General features: G+C 35.4%; 1 protein-coding gene across 5 annotated transcripts in view; it reads right to left on the bottom strand.

Annotated features, from left to right (window-relative positions):
* The window catches only part of SOX6 (SRY-box transcription factor 6), a 372,948-nt gene that overhangs the window by 121,244 nt on the left and 237,180 nt on the right, over nt 1-14,524 (bottom strand). For 3 of the 5 annotated variants that reach the window (XM_029957189.1, XM_029957190.1, XM_029957192.1), the window contains exon 7: nt 5,240-5,319. In XM_029957189.1, coding sequence (XP_029813049.1) covers nt 5,240-5,319 — 80 coding nt within the window. Of the gene's footprint in view, nt 1-3,644; nt 3,768-5,239; nt 5,320-14,524 lie in introns of all 5 variants that reach the window. The other 2 variants (XM_029957193.1, XM_029957194.1) reach the window with 1 other exon arrangement.

Genomic DNA, 14,524 nt, shown 5'->3' with positions numbered 1-14,524 from the left:
ATACATTACCAATATGCTGACATGTGGAGATATTTTAATTAGAAATTCTTAAGCTGTGTGATATTTAACTGCTGTCTTTGCTAGAGAGAAGCACGCATCATTTAGTAAGAAGGCATGAGACAGGTGTATCACTTTGCACGATATGGCACCAGATTGTATTTAACATAAGCGACATCTATGAAGCAACGTACCTCCCAATTAAAAACAAAACAAAACAAAATTACTTTTAAGGATCTATCATATTGAAAGTAACCGCATATAAGGAATTGATATATTTAAATCACTTTTTCATTTAAAAAAGAACTTACTCAGAGCTTAGTTTCTGAGATAATATTTCTTCAGAAACAATTTAACATCTTAGCTATTTAAAGGCCATATTTACATGACTGCCTCATTATACTGGTCCCCCTTCCTTAACATTCTTTTCGATGTACTTGAAGGACCAATGCTAACATAGCTGAGGAAAGCAAATGGCAACTGGTTCTGAAATTTATATGGGTAGAGAATTGGAATAAGTAGCAATATAATATATTGTTTACTGTAGCAAATGCCCTCTGTTCTCTAAAGGTCAAAAGCACTGTAACCTTAGAGTTACAGTTTCTGATTGTTCCCAGGGTTAAATACATTATCAAAATTAATGGTTCAAGCCCCTCAACCTTCAGATATATGAGTATTCATTCCTCCATCTGCTGAACTGTTCAACTAAAAATAGCATTCTTTGGCCTTCTCTCTCCTAATATTGTGCCCCTGAGGCAGAGAAAACCATGCCTTAGATCAGCATAGAGAACCAAAAAAGGAAAAAAAAAAAAAAAAGAAAGAGAGAAAAAAGAAAAAAAGAAAAGTATTTCCTGTACCTTCCTTATTTTAAAGAAAGAAAGAACTGGAATACACTAATGTAAGAAGGGTCTTTCCCCTTTAAATACCTTTTTTCTACTTGATAACAAAATTTCAGGCTTTCAGTCTAGAACTATAACTGCTATTAAGATGTATGCAGGTTCATTAATGTTAGAAGTGACAACCTTTGAAGAACAAATTAGCTGTAACACCAGGCAGAGAGGACCAGTTCCGAGCAATGCAGCCAGATGTATATGAAAGTGGTAAGATAAGGTGCTGGTGGCATGTATATGTTATGGGTTTTTCTTTCTAAGAATCTCTGTTTAGAAATAAACCCAGTTAACATAATTGTAATGTTTCCTTAGTATCAACAGTCTATCACACTCGTGGTTCTTAATAGAGTTGTAACATTTTTGCTGGCCAAAGAAGGGAGAATTAGAAGAGAATGCAGAGAGAGTTGGGGAGAAAGAGAGGGACGCAAAACCTGAGAGACTATTGAATACTGAAAAGGAACCCAGGGTTAAAGGGGGAGGGGAGAAAAGGGGTGGTGATGGAGGAGGGCTCTTGTGGGGAAGAGCACTGAGTGTTATATGGAAATAAATTTGACAATAAACTATTAAAAAAATAAAATAAAAAAGAAATAAAAACACTTAAAAAAAGAAAAGAATGCAGACTGTAAAATCAATAAGACTGATGCTTAGCATTTAAAATGTTAGTGTCTGTCATAACCTGGGTATGTGTGTCTACTGTGCTTTTTGTGGGAGTTCCAATAAACACGTAATACTCATACCAGGAAAGTTTGGGAAAGCTACCTTATAAGTAAGGTGAACCTTTTTCTAACCAGTGTACAATATAAGCAAACAGAGCAAAAGTTTCCTGACATGGGGGCGGGGGGGGGGGGAAGGTGCAAAAAATGAAAACAAAGAAACAGAACAAGAATAATCAAAAATCCAGAAAACTTTCAAATGGGCAAAGTTGGCAAAGTCTGAGGTGGTTTTGCATGAAGGGGCTCTATTTATCCTAACGAAAGTGACATGTGGCAGAGGTTGTGCTTCTAGATCAGTGTTGCTACAGAGCTACACAGATCTGGCACTCACATATATGACATATGACATCATAGTTTCCAGAAACCCAACAGAAGCCAGATTTGACAGCACCAGGGGGATCGGTGATGGTGTCAGGGAGAGAAGTCAATCTAAGTGAAAAATGAGCAAAAGAAGTGATTGGGTAGCAAACTGCTGCCAGAAAAAGGCTGATGGGCTAGATCTCAACACTTCAAGCAAAAATGAAAGTTAAAGAGAGGAAGTCTTGAATTTGAGCCAGGACCACCTGCTTTCACATTAGTCCAAGCGCTTAAACATTTAACAAACTATCTGTCCTGAGTGGGTAAGCTTGCTAACTGTCATCACACAGAATGTCTTGTCCCTGATATGCAGCTATCTGTCCATTTCAGTAATCCCAGGCCTGGTAGATCGTCAGAATGTCCAGAAATATGGCACCTTCTCTATAGCCAAAAGAAAGCCTTACAAAAGAAATCCCTTCTTACTTGATACACGATAGCAGATACTTTGACAGTATATGCCTCGTCATGTCTGGGTGGGAACCCCCGTATACTTCTTATATCAAAGTGAAAGGGAAAGAGGAAGGCAGGCAACAAGCTCGGGAACGCTTCCTCAGGCTACTTCCAAGGTGGCTTTTGATCTTGTCCTCTTTTTCCTTCTTAGGAGATTTCTGTATTATCTTTCAAAAATATAGATTCAAAAGCAGCATAGAAGATAATGTCAAAGAGATACTTTATTGATTATATAATATGTGATATGTATAGAGACTGCCAGAGCCAATAGGGCTTGAATTTATATGTCACTTTTCTAGATGTAATTCTTTCCTTTTTCTTTTCTTCAGTTGAGTTTCCCATCCTAAGTTAGAATATAAAATTTAGTATTAGATCTAACCTAGAAAGTTAAAGTATGTTTCAGTCTGAGTAACCTGTCTCAATTTGTGTGTGTGTGTGTGTGTGTGTGTGTGTGTCTGATTCAAACAGATAATTGGCAACCCTTCAGTAGTGGATAGTCCTGGAGAGGGACTCCAGGGGTATAAGAGAGAAATCAAGCATGAGTGATAAAGGACTAGACACCTATGGCAGAAAAGGGTTTGGTTTTCAAAATAGCCATAAAATCCATCTTCTCTAGGTGTTAAGAATATCCAACAAAAACAACCTAGGGATCTATTGGAAGTGAAATATGAAAGGGACACAACAGAAGTCAATGGGGCAAAAAGCAACCAGTCAGACCCAGGGACCCAGCCCTACCTCAGCCAGAGAAAACAAAATTCAAAAACTTGAGTTAGACAGAGTTAGAAATCCTAGGCACTAACTCTAACTCTAGGAATATTGTGCAGCCTTGGCCTCTCTGAACCTCCATTGTTTGGTGGATACAAGCAGAATTATATTTTATCAACTTTGCAGCATTATTATATGATCAAATGAGATTTTTTTTTAATGTAAGTATTTTTAAACACTATACCATACTATACATAAAAGGAACAAAAAAGTGAGGGAATGGGTGATAGTTTTGAAGGTACTTATAAAGAATTTGCCTAAATATATAGCAATAAACAAGCTAGGTAGGTCATTAGGGGCCTTTTTCTCTGAGAGAAAAGAAGCAAAAATGAGTCTCTTTAGGAATGAGAAAAAGGAAAGGTCACATTTTAGTCTTTAGGTTGAGTGTTTGCCACTTAAAAATAAAGAGCCTAGAATATGACTGAACAATCCAGTCCCCCACCCAATGAAGCACCAATGGAAGTATTCATACCTCAATCTGTTTCTGGTTGTAAGAGTGGCCACCACCATGTTCAAAGGTGTCCAAACTCCTGCCAAAACGGTCACTTAGGCCTTTTAGCCTTGGGTTAATTTGTGGGTGGGAGACATGACCCTTCTGTTTAGTAGCATATTCAGAAAACAAACAAAAAAAGACAAAACATACTGTCAGAACTCATGAACCAGAACACATATTTCTAAATCCAGGGTACTGACCACACCAAAAAAATAGAAAGTAGAAGGTTTAGGACCCAGACACTCTCTTTCATAGGCCCTTGGTGATAGGACCAAGCAATGGTACTCATTTCATACTTCTGCCTCTGAGTCATAGCTATGGATGGGAAAAGGAGAAACAGATTAGGTTTATCACAAGTGAAGTTTCTTTTTAGATTTTTCTCACTGCAGTAAGTCCCAGTGTTAGCAGTGGGGAAGGTGAAGTTTTGGAAGAGAGGTGGGCTATTGCTACTGTTCGGCAAAATTCCTGGCTCTGGTAGGCTGTTCATAATAGGTAACATCAGCAAGGATTTCCAGATGAGACTTACGACAAAAACTCAGAATTGCAAAAATTATTTATTGGCAGACCCAATTGAAAATGCTCACAATCATGTTTTCTCATGGTAAAATATTTGCACATCTCTTATACCCAAGCCATACGGGGAATAACAAAGAAGGAAAAAAAATGCCTAACCAGATCCTGTTCCTGGTAAAAAAAAAAACCTCAAAAATAATCACAGTAAATTAAAAGAATAAAAGACTGTCTTTAAAATTTCCACTGTACTGAAATTCAAGTTCTTCACTATGCTTATTTTCTAAATGTTCAAACACTGAATGTTTAACCATTTTTTCAATGATATCATTGGGGTTTTTTTGTTAAAGTATGTATTTATCTTTAAAGTTAATGTCACATTAGAACTGTAGTGCTAGAAGGATGTAAAGATCACTTGGTCCTGTTGTAAACCCCTCACTTTACTGTGAAGAAGATACGGTACAAATGATTTTTATCCAGCTTCCAAAACACTTTTTCTGCAAGCTTAGCATATAGTAAAGAACCCTAATCCAGAACTTGGTCAGATACCATGCCCAGACTTTCGACTTGGCATGAAGATAAAAATGAGAATGAGGCCACACAGATTCTAGAGCAATATGTTTACATATTACCAATAGTTGAAGTAATTTGGTGATATCAACTCCCTATTCCGTAAGCTACAAGAAGGAAAATACCCACATTGTTTTCGGTTTTGATGTTTATGTGTAAAAGATAATCAGGACATAAATGGAGACATAGATGGAAAATTGATAAGGAAAAAGCTAACATATCCAAAAGCAACCAGCAATAAAAATTATAAAATCATTAACTCACTTCATAGAAAATACATAATACTAAGTCATCATATCATTTTTCCTTTAAAAATACTGAGATTGGCAGTTTGCTCTTCTATTTTCAGTACAGTGAGTACACAAGGTGTTAATTCTTCTAGGCTATGCTTAAAAATTATTTAACATTCAGGCCATTATTTAGCATACAGCTGGTTAGCAGTTTTCCACTAAAGAACTGGCTTATATCCCACATTTTTTTCTTCTGTCACTTACCTGGAGCTGTAAAGGGCTGAGTCCAGAAGTAGCAGCAGCTGCCATTGTTGATGAAATGAACTGTACAGGGTAGTTATCACCTGTCGGAAAGAACAATGCATACAGGTTTAGACAATGCACGGGGACTCGCAGCAGACAAGTACAAACATGGCCCTTGGATTGCCTGAGCTTTACAACATTGCTCTAAGCCCAAACATCTGCAGAAACAAAAGGCTTAGTTGGGCATAGACTTGCAGTACTGCCTTGGAACTTTTTGTTAACAGATAGCTAGTAGGCAAACTGGCAAAACATGAATGTGATGTTAAAAAAATTAAATGTGCAATTCAAGCATGTTCACTCCATTACAAATCTTGTAATACATCATTTTTTTAAGAGTAAAAAAAAATATCTTAAAGCCAGGCTGACAGTTCACTGAGAGTATTAAGGTTTTTATGTTAGAACAACAAAAAGTTTTGGCTTGGTAGGCAAGGCAGAGTATTAGAGTCCAAAAAAGATTATGCGCTATTGACTGTCCATAACCCCAAACTTTATTTTATAAAAAATAGCAAAAAAATTTTAAAAATGCAAGCTCTTCCATTTGATGGGGTAAGAAGGAAGCTAATCTTATCTGCCAACATTCTGTGAAATGCCTGGTATCTCCAGGAGAGTGGAAACCATACTTTTCTGGACTAATTTCTGGGGGAACCTAGTACGGGATCATGCATACGAGGCACTTCTCGCTTATTCTTTGATAATGAGTGACTAATAACCACACATTTTACGCTGGATATTTGTATTAAAACTCTGGTAGAGAGATTGAACATGGTCCAGCAGAGATCAAGGCTACATCTTAATGTCTGACTCCATACCACTCCTGAACAGGGTAATAGAGCACTTTCTGTGACCTAAGAACACAGACTCTGAACAGTGATGTGAAGAACCAAGAGGAAGTAATGAAGAATGCATTGTGATAGTGGTGACTGAAGTCAAAATTAATACTTGTGGATAAATTAAACAATATCAGTGATTTAATGGAGTATCACTTTGGCTGCAGCTACTTATTTAAAGTCAGTGTTATATACTATCTCTAGGCTATATTTTAATAGGCTGTTCCTCCACACATTTTTGACATTTATAATAATCATGCTGTTTTGCATGAACTTTTCCACACTGAAAGCTGAATGTAATAATGAAGAGACAGTGTAGAAAGAATCACAGTAATAAAGGTAGTCAATTGGAAAGCAATAAAATCTCTTTTTTTCTGCACGGACACTAATACCTGCAGCCTTCCTGGTGCCCCCGGTTCCTTGGAACTCATCCTGCTTGCCACATGAAGTGCTATTTGGCTGGCCCAATGTAAATGTTAAGTTGCTTTCACTTTTAACAAATTGTTAGCTTCTAATCTACACAGTCTCTTTGCATCATATCCATAATACCTCATCAGACCATTGAGCACAGTGTGTGCTTGTACACAGTCCAGTAACAATTGGCTTCTGATTGCATATGGAGCACTGCTACAATGCATTCACTAACACTATATTGTGCTGGTCTCCTATGGAGTAATGTTCAAAATATCTGATCTTGTTTTTCCCCTTCCATGAGGTTGATTTTGGTTTGCAGTGCTACATGAGCTTTTTAAAAAGGATAACTAGGCCAAATTATTTTTTATAGTAAATGACTATTGCTTTATGCTTAAATAATTCTGCTGATCTTCTTGATATTTAAACTAAATTATCTGAAGAAAGAATATCCTAATCTAAGTCAAATAGTGTTTCTTTGGTTGATGTCTTATCAGGTTCAAAAAAAATCACAAAACGATACTGAATTAACGATGCTTCAAAAATAGGAGAAAAAAATCACCATACCAACCATCAACATGGACTGCCTCCCGGAACATTTTAGAGCTGTTCTTTCTTTAAATATCATGCATTATTCATGCCAACTCTAAACCACAACCCCCCTCCCTGTAAGTTTAATACCAGTTGCTTTATTTGTACTAAAACATTTTTCATGTCAAACATATTTAAAAAAATCAAACTCTAAAAGAATTCCCTGGGGCACTCCTTTTTTCATAGCTGTCATGCTTCTATGCTATGAAATAGCTGATTTTTTTTTTATAGTTTTTGGCTTGCCAGTTAATTTATTACTATCTCTACCACACCCTGTAGTACTCTCCAGCTCACCTGCTGGCTACAAACAGCTTTCTTTCCACTGCTGACAAGCAGATTTTTTAAATGTTCTTACCCTTTCTGCCGGTTTGAATCTGTATATCTGAATATAATCTTTGGAAAGCTATTTCTCCAGAACATATCACTGTATCAATACTAAAAGTAAAAATGAATACATTAGAGCAACAGAGTACATTACAGAGAATAATTAGAAGAAGGAGAAAAAGGGAAAGGCAAGAAAAGGAGAAGATAAGAGTGAGGAAGAGAAGGGGGTTAAAAGTAGCAGAGAAAAAATGTTAAGAGGGAGAGGGATTTGGGGGATTGAGAAGTTTAATTTTTTTAATAACAAAGTTATGTGCTTCACCCCCACCCCTTTAATTTTCTCTTTGTAAGAGTCGGTCGAGTAAAAGTTCTCAGTGGCTGACTTGGCAAGGAGTCAGTCAACATGTTGTAGCAATTTTTTTCAAATTTGTCTCTGGATTTGAAATGCTTGCGTGAGGATCCATTCTTTTTAAATTTGTACAAAGGAAGATGAAGCCTGTTGGAACAGGTTGGCTTTAGGTACTACTGTAATCTGGCCCTTGCTACCTCTAGCATAAAAAAGACAACCTCCAAGAGCCAATCTGAGAATTAACGCCATTCTGTAAATTCATCTTTCCAGCCTTCTAGATTCTTCAACTGACTGTTTTCATCTGAAGATTACAGAACAAGACCTATGGAAAATGTGCCTGACATTAGTTTCACTTGTCACAATAGGCAACCTTCCTTTGGAACCAAAGCAGCTCCACAGACAGAGTCCCTGAATGAAAGTACATATTTTTTAATTTTCAAGGAAATTGAAATGTAGCCAAAACTTATTAAATCTTAAACACAGGAGAAGGCAGAGCTTATACCAAGAACCTAGGACCCATTAGACTCATGGTATCTGCTGCAAGAATATTCCTAGTTTCTGTAATTCTAGTACAAATTTCACTTTTATAGAAGAGTCAAAATCTTCAAGGGTAAAATCCTGTCCATTTACTTTGATTCTTCAGAAAGACAAGGAACTAGGTTGTTGTCTCCTGGAATATTAACTTCAGAATTAACCTACTGAGAAAATCACTTGGAGAGGTTGGAAGGAATCGAGAGAAAAAAATACATTAAGCTAGGAGATAGGATTCAAGGACTCCTCAGTAATTGGCTCAAAGTATCACACTTCATTTTCTACCCTCAAATACAGAAGAAAAATATACTACACACCCCTAACTACCATATAGATTATTGTGTGGTGCATCATAGGAAAATGGTAAATTATTTGAGTTTCTAAACAACTGGTAGGTAGATCTCACTTTTCAAAGCTATTCTCATTCTTCCTACAATATGGAAATATTTCAATCACAACCACCAGTCCAGACTTGGACATGCCACTTAGCATCTTGACTGGATGTCCATATTCAGAATAGCAAGATATTACAACTCCTCTATATTCTGAAAGAATGCCATAATCGATCTGAATTTATCTCTGTGAGACATAACACTGCAAACAAGTGAGCAGGTAATGAATGACACAGTTAGAATCCTAAAAATAAAATGACACCTTCAGTTTGTTCTGGTACAGGATACAGTATCTATTGGGGAGATCAGCATGCTCTCATTGGTCTTGCTAAATTTCTCCTCCATTCATCAAAGAATAGATCAATGATAGTAAAATCTTGATCCCGGGGCATTTTCTAAGAACATGTGAATTGTTTTTCATACCTTTAAAGAAGATAAGAATCAAGAATCAATCTTAATTTCTTCACTTATTTTATTGATACATCTAGACTATTAGCCAATCATATGAAAATCCATGGAATTTGTCACAATAGCAATGAAATAAATGAATGTGGATAAACTGATATAAATCTATCCATTATAAGAAATCAACTTAAAATATCAACTCAAAGTTCATGCCTTAAAATAGCTTACCAATGATATATAGCCTCTGTTTATAAAAGAGGCAAACAAAATAATCTTGATTTCCAAACGCTAGGTTAGTTTCCATGGATGTGCATATTTTTTCCTTGGACCTCAACACTCTTACTTAAAAATGAATTTACAAGGGCTCCTAGGTAGCTCAGTCAGCTAAGTATCCCCCTCTCTTTTTCTGCTCAGGTTATGATCTCACAATCATGTGATAGAACCCTATGTTGGGCTCCACAAAAACCATGGAGTATGCTTAAGATTCTCTCTCCCTCTGCCTCTCTTCCCTGCTTGTGCATGCTTGCTCACTCTCTCGCAATAAATAAATAAATAAATAAATAAATAAATAGAAATGAAATTACAGGATGCCTGGGTGGCTCATTGGGTTAAACATCCAACTCTTGATTTAGGCTCAGATCATGTTCTTAATTTTTGAGATCTAGTCTCCCCTGTGACCCTCAACCACTGGGTTTCAAGAGCTGGGAGCCTGCTTGGGATTCTGTCTCTCCTTGTTTCTCTGCCCCTCCCCCATTCATGCTGGTGAACACATGCTCTCAAACATAAACTAAAACAGAAAAGAAGGAAGGAAGGAAGGAAGGAAGGAAGGAAGGAAGGAAGGAAGGAAGGAAGAAGAATGAAATTACTAATCTGAAGAACCTCAGATACTGCCTTGATTTCAAGTAGATAAATTTAATTAATCAAGTACTCCAGCAATAGTGGTTATATACTTCAGCTTTACATATTCTGGAAGAGGTGGAAATACCTAGCAATACAAGATGTCATTTGGATAAATTCATATAAGTCATATATTTTTCACATCAAATAGTCTTTTCTTAATATCATATACATTTAAACCATGTCTGCACAAGTATAAAATATCAAATCAGAGAACTTCAGTATGAATTCTATCTCCACTAATCTGTAGATGCGAAAGCTTGGAAAAGTTAAGCAACTTACTTGACTATTAGTATAATTTTTTCTTTTAACAAAATAGATATAATGCTACCTATAGCTTAGAGTTGTTAAGAAAATTAAATGAGAATATATATATTCATACACATACACACACATATGTATACTCCCACATATATATATACAAATAAAATGGTATTCAGTAAATGCTAACTGAAGCAAAGGAATTAATAAGAAGCACTGGTTAACAATTTTATACTGAAATATTACACAATCTAGAAGAAATGGACAGATTTATTGAAATACACAAATTGCCTAAACTGACTCAAGAAGAAATAGAAAATTTCAACAGACCTATAACAAGTAAAAAGATTGGGTCAGTAAACAAAACTTTTCAACAAAGAGAAGTCCTGGACCAGATGGCTGTGCTGGTAAATTCTCCAACATTTAAGAAAAATTAACATGAATTTTCCCCAAAACCTTCCAAAAAATTGAAAAAAAAGGAAACACTTCCTAGCTATAAAATAATGAGGCCAACATTGTGTTAATACCAAATCTAGATAAAGATGCCACAGAAAAGAAAATTATAGACTAAAATCTTTTACTCATATAGACATAAAATCCTCAACAAAATATTAGCATATTGAATCCTACAGCATATTAAAAGGATTATTCACCATGACAAAGCAGGATTTATCCTAGGAATGCAAAAGTGGTTCAACACACAAAAAAATCAATGTAATACATCACATCAGTAGAATAAAGAGGAAGAAATCCACATGATCATCTCAATTGATACAGAAAAGGCATTTGACAAAATCCAACACCCTTTTGGGATAAAAACTCTTAGAAATTTAGGAATTGAGGGCAAGTTCCTCTAACATGTTAAAAGATATTTATGAAAAATCCACAGCTAACATCATATTCAATGGCAAAAACTGAAAAGCTTTCCCTCTAAGATCAGGAATGAGATAATGATGCTTGCTTTCACTGCTGCTATACAACATTATACTGGAAGTTCAAGCCAGCAGTATTAGACAAGCAAAAGGTGGGGGGAGAAGGAGGCGACGGAAAAGGAGGGAGGACAAAAGGCATCAAAATTGGTAGGGAAGAGGTAAAACTATCTCTATTTGTGACAAGAGGTAAAACTATATTTATGACATTATCCCACATACAGAAAATTCTAAAGAATCCACAAGAAAAATACTACAGCTGATAAATTTAGCAAAAGTTGAAATCTTATAAGATTAACACACACAAATCATTGGTCTATATACTAAGCAATGGGCAATCCAAAAGAAAATTAATAAAGCATTTCTATTTATAATAGCACCTAAAATAATTAAATAGGAATAAGTTTAACCAAGAAGGTGAAAGTCTTGTACATTGAAAACTACAAAACATTGCTAAGAAAAATTTAAAAGACTTATATAAATGGAAATGTTCATCAATAGGAATACTTAACATTGTTAAGATGTCAATACTATCCAAAGCAATCACTACACTCAGTGAACTATCTATCAAAATTCCAAAAATCTTTTTATCACAGAAATGGAAAAGCCAATCCTCAAATTTATATGGAATTGTAAAGGTCCCCAATAGCCAAAACAATCCTGAAAAGGGATAAAGTTGGAAGACTTATGATTCCTGATTTCAAAATTCACTACAAAGATATAGTAATCAAAACAGTATGGTACTGGCATAAGAACAGATATACAGACCAATGAAACAGATTAGAGGGCCCAGAAATAAGCCCTTACATACGTGGTGAGTTGATTTTCAATAAGAGTGTCAAGGATGTTCTATGAGGAAAGAACATCTTTTCAACAAACAGTGTTGGGAAAACTAGTTATCTGCATACAAAAGAATGAAGTTGAACTCTTTAAATAAGTGTAAAAATTAACTCAAATGGATCAAAAACCTAAATTTAAGTACTAAACCTCTAAAAATCTTAGAAGAAAACATAGGAGTAAATCTTTCTATTTAGCAACAATTGCATGGATAAGATAGCAAAAGCACAGGCCAAAAGAAAAAAAATTGACAAACTGGAGAGCATTGAAACTAAAAACTTTTGTGCATCAAAAGATACTCTCAAGTAAGTGAAAAGGCAACCTATAGAATGGAAGGAAATATTTGCGAACTATTCATTTGATAAGGGAGTAATATCTAGATATATAAGGAAATCCTAAAACTCAATTAACAAACCAAACAAACATACAGCCTAATTAAAAACTGGGCAAATGTACTAAGATATTTTTCCAAGAAAGATATATACATTTCCAATAAGCACATGACAAGATGCTCAAAATTATTAATCATTAGGGGAATGAAAATCAAAACCACGATGAGATACTACTTCACATCTACTAGGATGGTTATAATTATTTTTTGTAAAAAATTGGAATATAGCAAGTGTTTGTGAGTATTTGACAAGATCTGAACTCTTGCACTGATCCTAGAAATGTAAAATGGTACAGCTTCTGTGGAAAACGGTTTGGCAGATTCTCAAAAAAGTAAACATAGAACTACCATAGGACTCAACAATTCTGCTGTTACATAAATATCCAAAAGAATTGAAAGCAACAACTCAAACAGATATTTGCATTTCAGTGTTTACAGCAGCATTATTCACAATAGCCCAAATGTGGAAACAACCTAGGTGTCCATCAGGAATGTCCACCTCCCACATCCATACACATATATGCAGATATGTGTGTGTGTGTGTATACACGTACGTTGACATAGACATATATACATAATGGGATATTATTCAGCCATTAGAAAGAATGAACTTTTGATATATATTGTGATATGGATGGACCTTAAACACATTATGTTTAGTGAAATAAGCCAGACATAGAAGAACAAATATATGGTTTCAATTTACGTAAAGTCTCTAGAATAGGCAAATTCATAGAGAAAGATAGAATAGAGGTAACTAGAAGAATAGGGAGAATTATTGTTTAATGGACACAAAGTTTTTGTTGCCGATGATTAAAAGTTTTGGGTATAGATAGTGGTGATGGTTATACAACATTGCAGATGTATCATACCATTGAGTTGCACATTTACAAATGGTTACAATATTAAATATTATGTATATTTCACCATAATTTTTCTAAAAGAAGCATTAGGTATACTTGTAAAATTATTTTTGGTTATCAGACAGAGGGATACTTTTGGACACTTCTGATGGATAAGGTTATGGTTTAATGTTGTTAAATTTACTTAGATTTTACCCCCAATCCTAGTGGTTTAGAGTTTTCAAAGAATTTGCATACATTTTAACAAATTTAATGTTCACACCCACACTGAGGAGTGGACATATTTTTCTAGATGATAAAAATGTGAGGTTTTGCAAGGTTAAATGACATGTTCAAGTACTAATTAAGTAAAAGAATCAGTGTAAAATACTTAGCACGGTGTTTGGCATAAAGTAAGTATTCAGGAGCCCTTAGTTACTATATTATAACTAAAAAGTGGGTGGAGAAGCCAGAAGCAGGCAGAGATCCTACTCCCAGAATCTCCTAGGAAGCTCAGGGTGGCTGTGCTAACAGCAATTATTTTAAAAATCCCAAGTGCACAAAGTCCGTGCATCACCTGTACCCTCCCTGGCTCATGAAGGAGGCTATCCATTATTCTTATTTTACCAGACAATTCAATCCTGTCTGACATACACCTCACCAGCCATGAAAGAGGCTTAATCTTTTAATTTTCTCAAATATAGGTACTTAAATGCATTTATCTTGCCCTGGAATGCTGCATCTCTCAGTTTCATAATGTGAAAGAGCAAAACAAACAAAATTCTGTGGTATATGATCTGGGCCCTGACGAATTCCTTTCTAGAAAGATGTCTCTAAATACAGAACCAATAAAAAAATTAATTAAAGGTTAAAACCCAGTAAAGCTATGTCTACATTTATTAATCTAACAGTTCCCTGAAACTGCACAATCCCTGTAGGCCACAGGCCTCCTCAGCAACCTCTAGAAGTGGGAGAGTTTGTCTGGTGTTCGCTGCATACGGGGATGCTGATATGCCCAAAGCAATGGGTCAAATTATCTGAAGGAAAGAAGGTCTATAGCCCTAAGTATATTTGTTTAGACTGTCCTAATAATTGATTCAGAAACAGTCAACTTTGACAGTGAACATTACCCTAAGGTGGTCCATATTTTCTGAAAATGAAGACAATTATCGAAACAACTGAAGGCACAACACTATGGAATTGTCTCAGATTATGGGAAAGTGGAAAAGGCACAAAAACAGTGTAATTTATTTTGTAATTGA

The sequence above is a fragment of the Suricata suricatta genome, chromosome 11 (genome assembly GCF_006229205.1).
Source record: "Suricata suricatta isolate VVHF042 chromosome 11, meerkat_22Aug2017_6uvM2_HiC, whole genome shotgun sequence".
NCBI lineage: Eukaryota > Metazoa > Chordata > Mammalia > Carnivora > Herpestidae > Suricata > Suricata suricatta.
The sequence above is the reverse complement of the archived record's forward strand: the minus strand, read 5'-3'. Positions and strand labels throughout refer to the sequence as shown.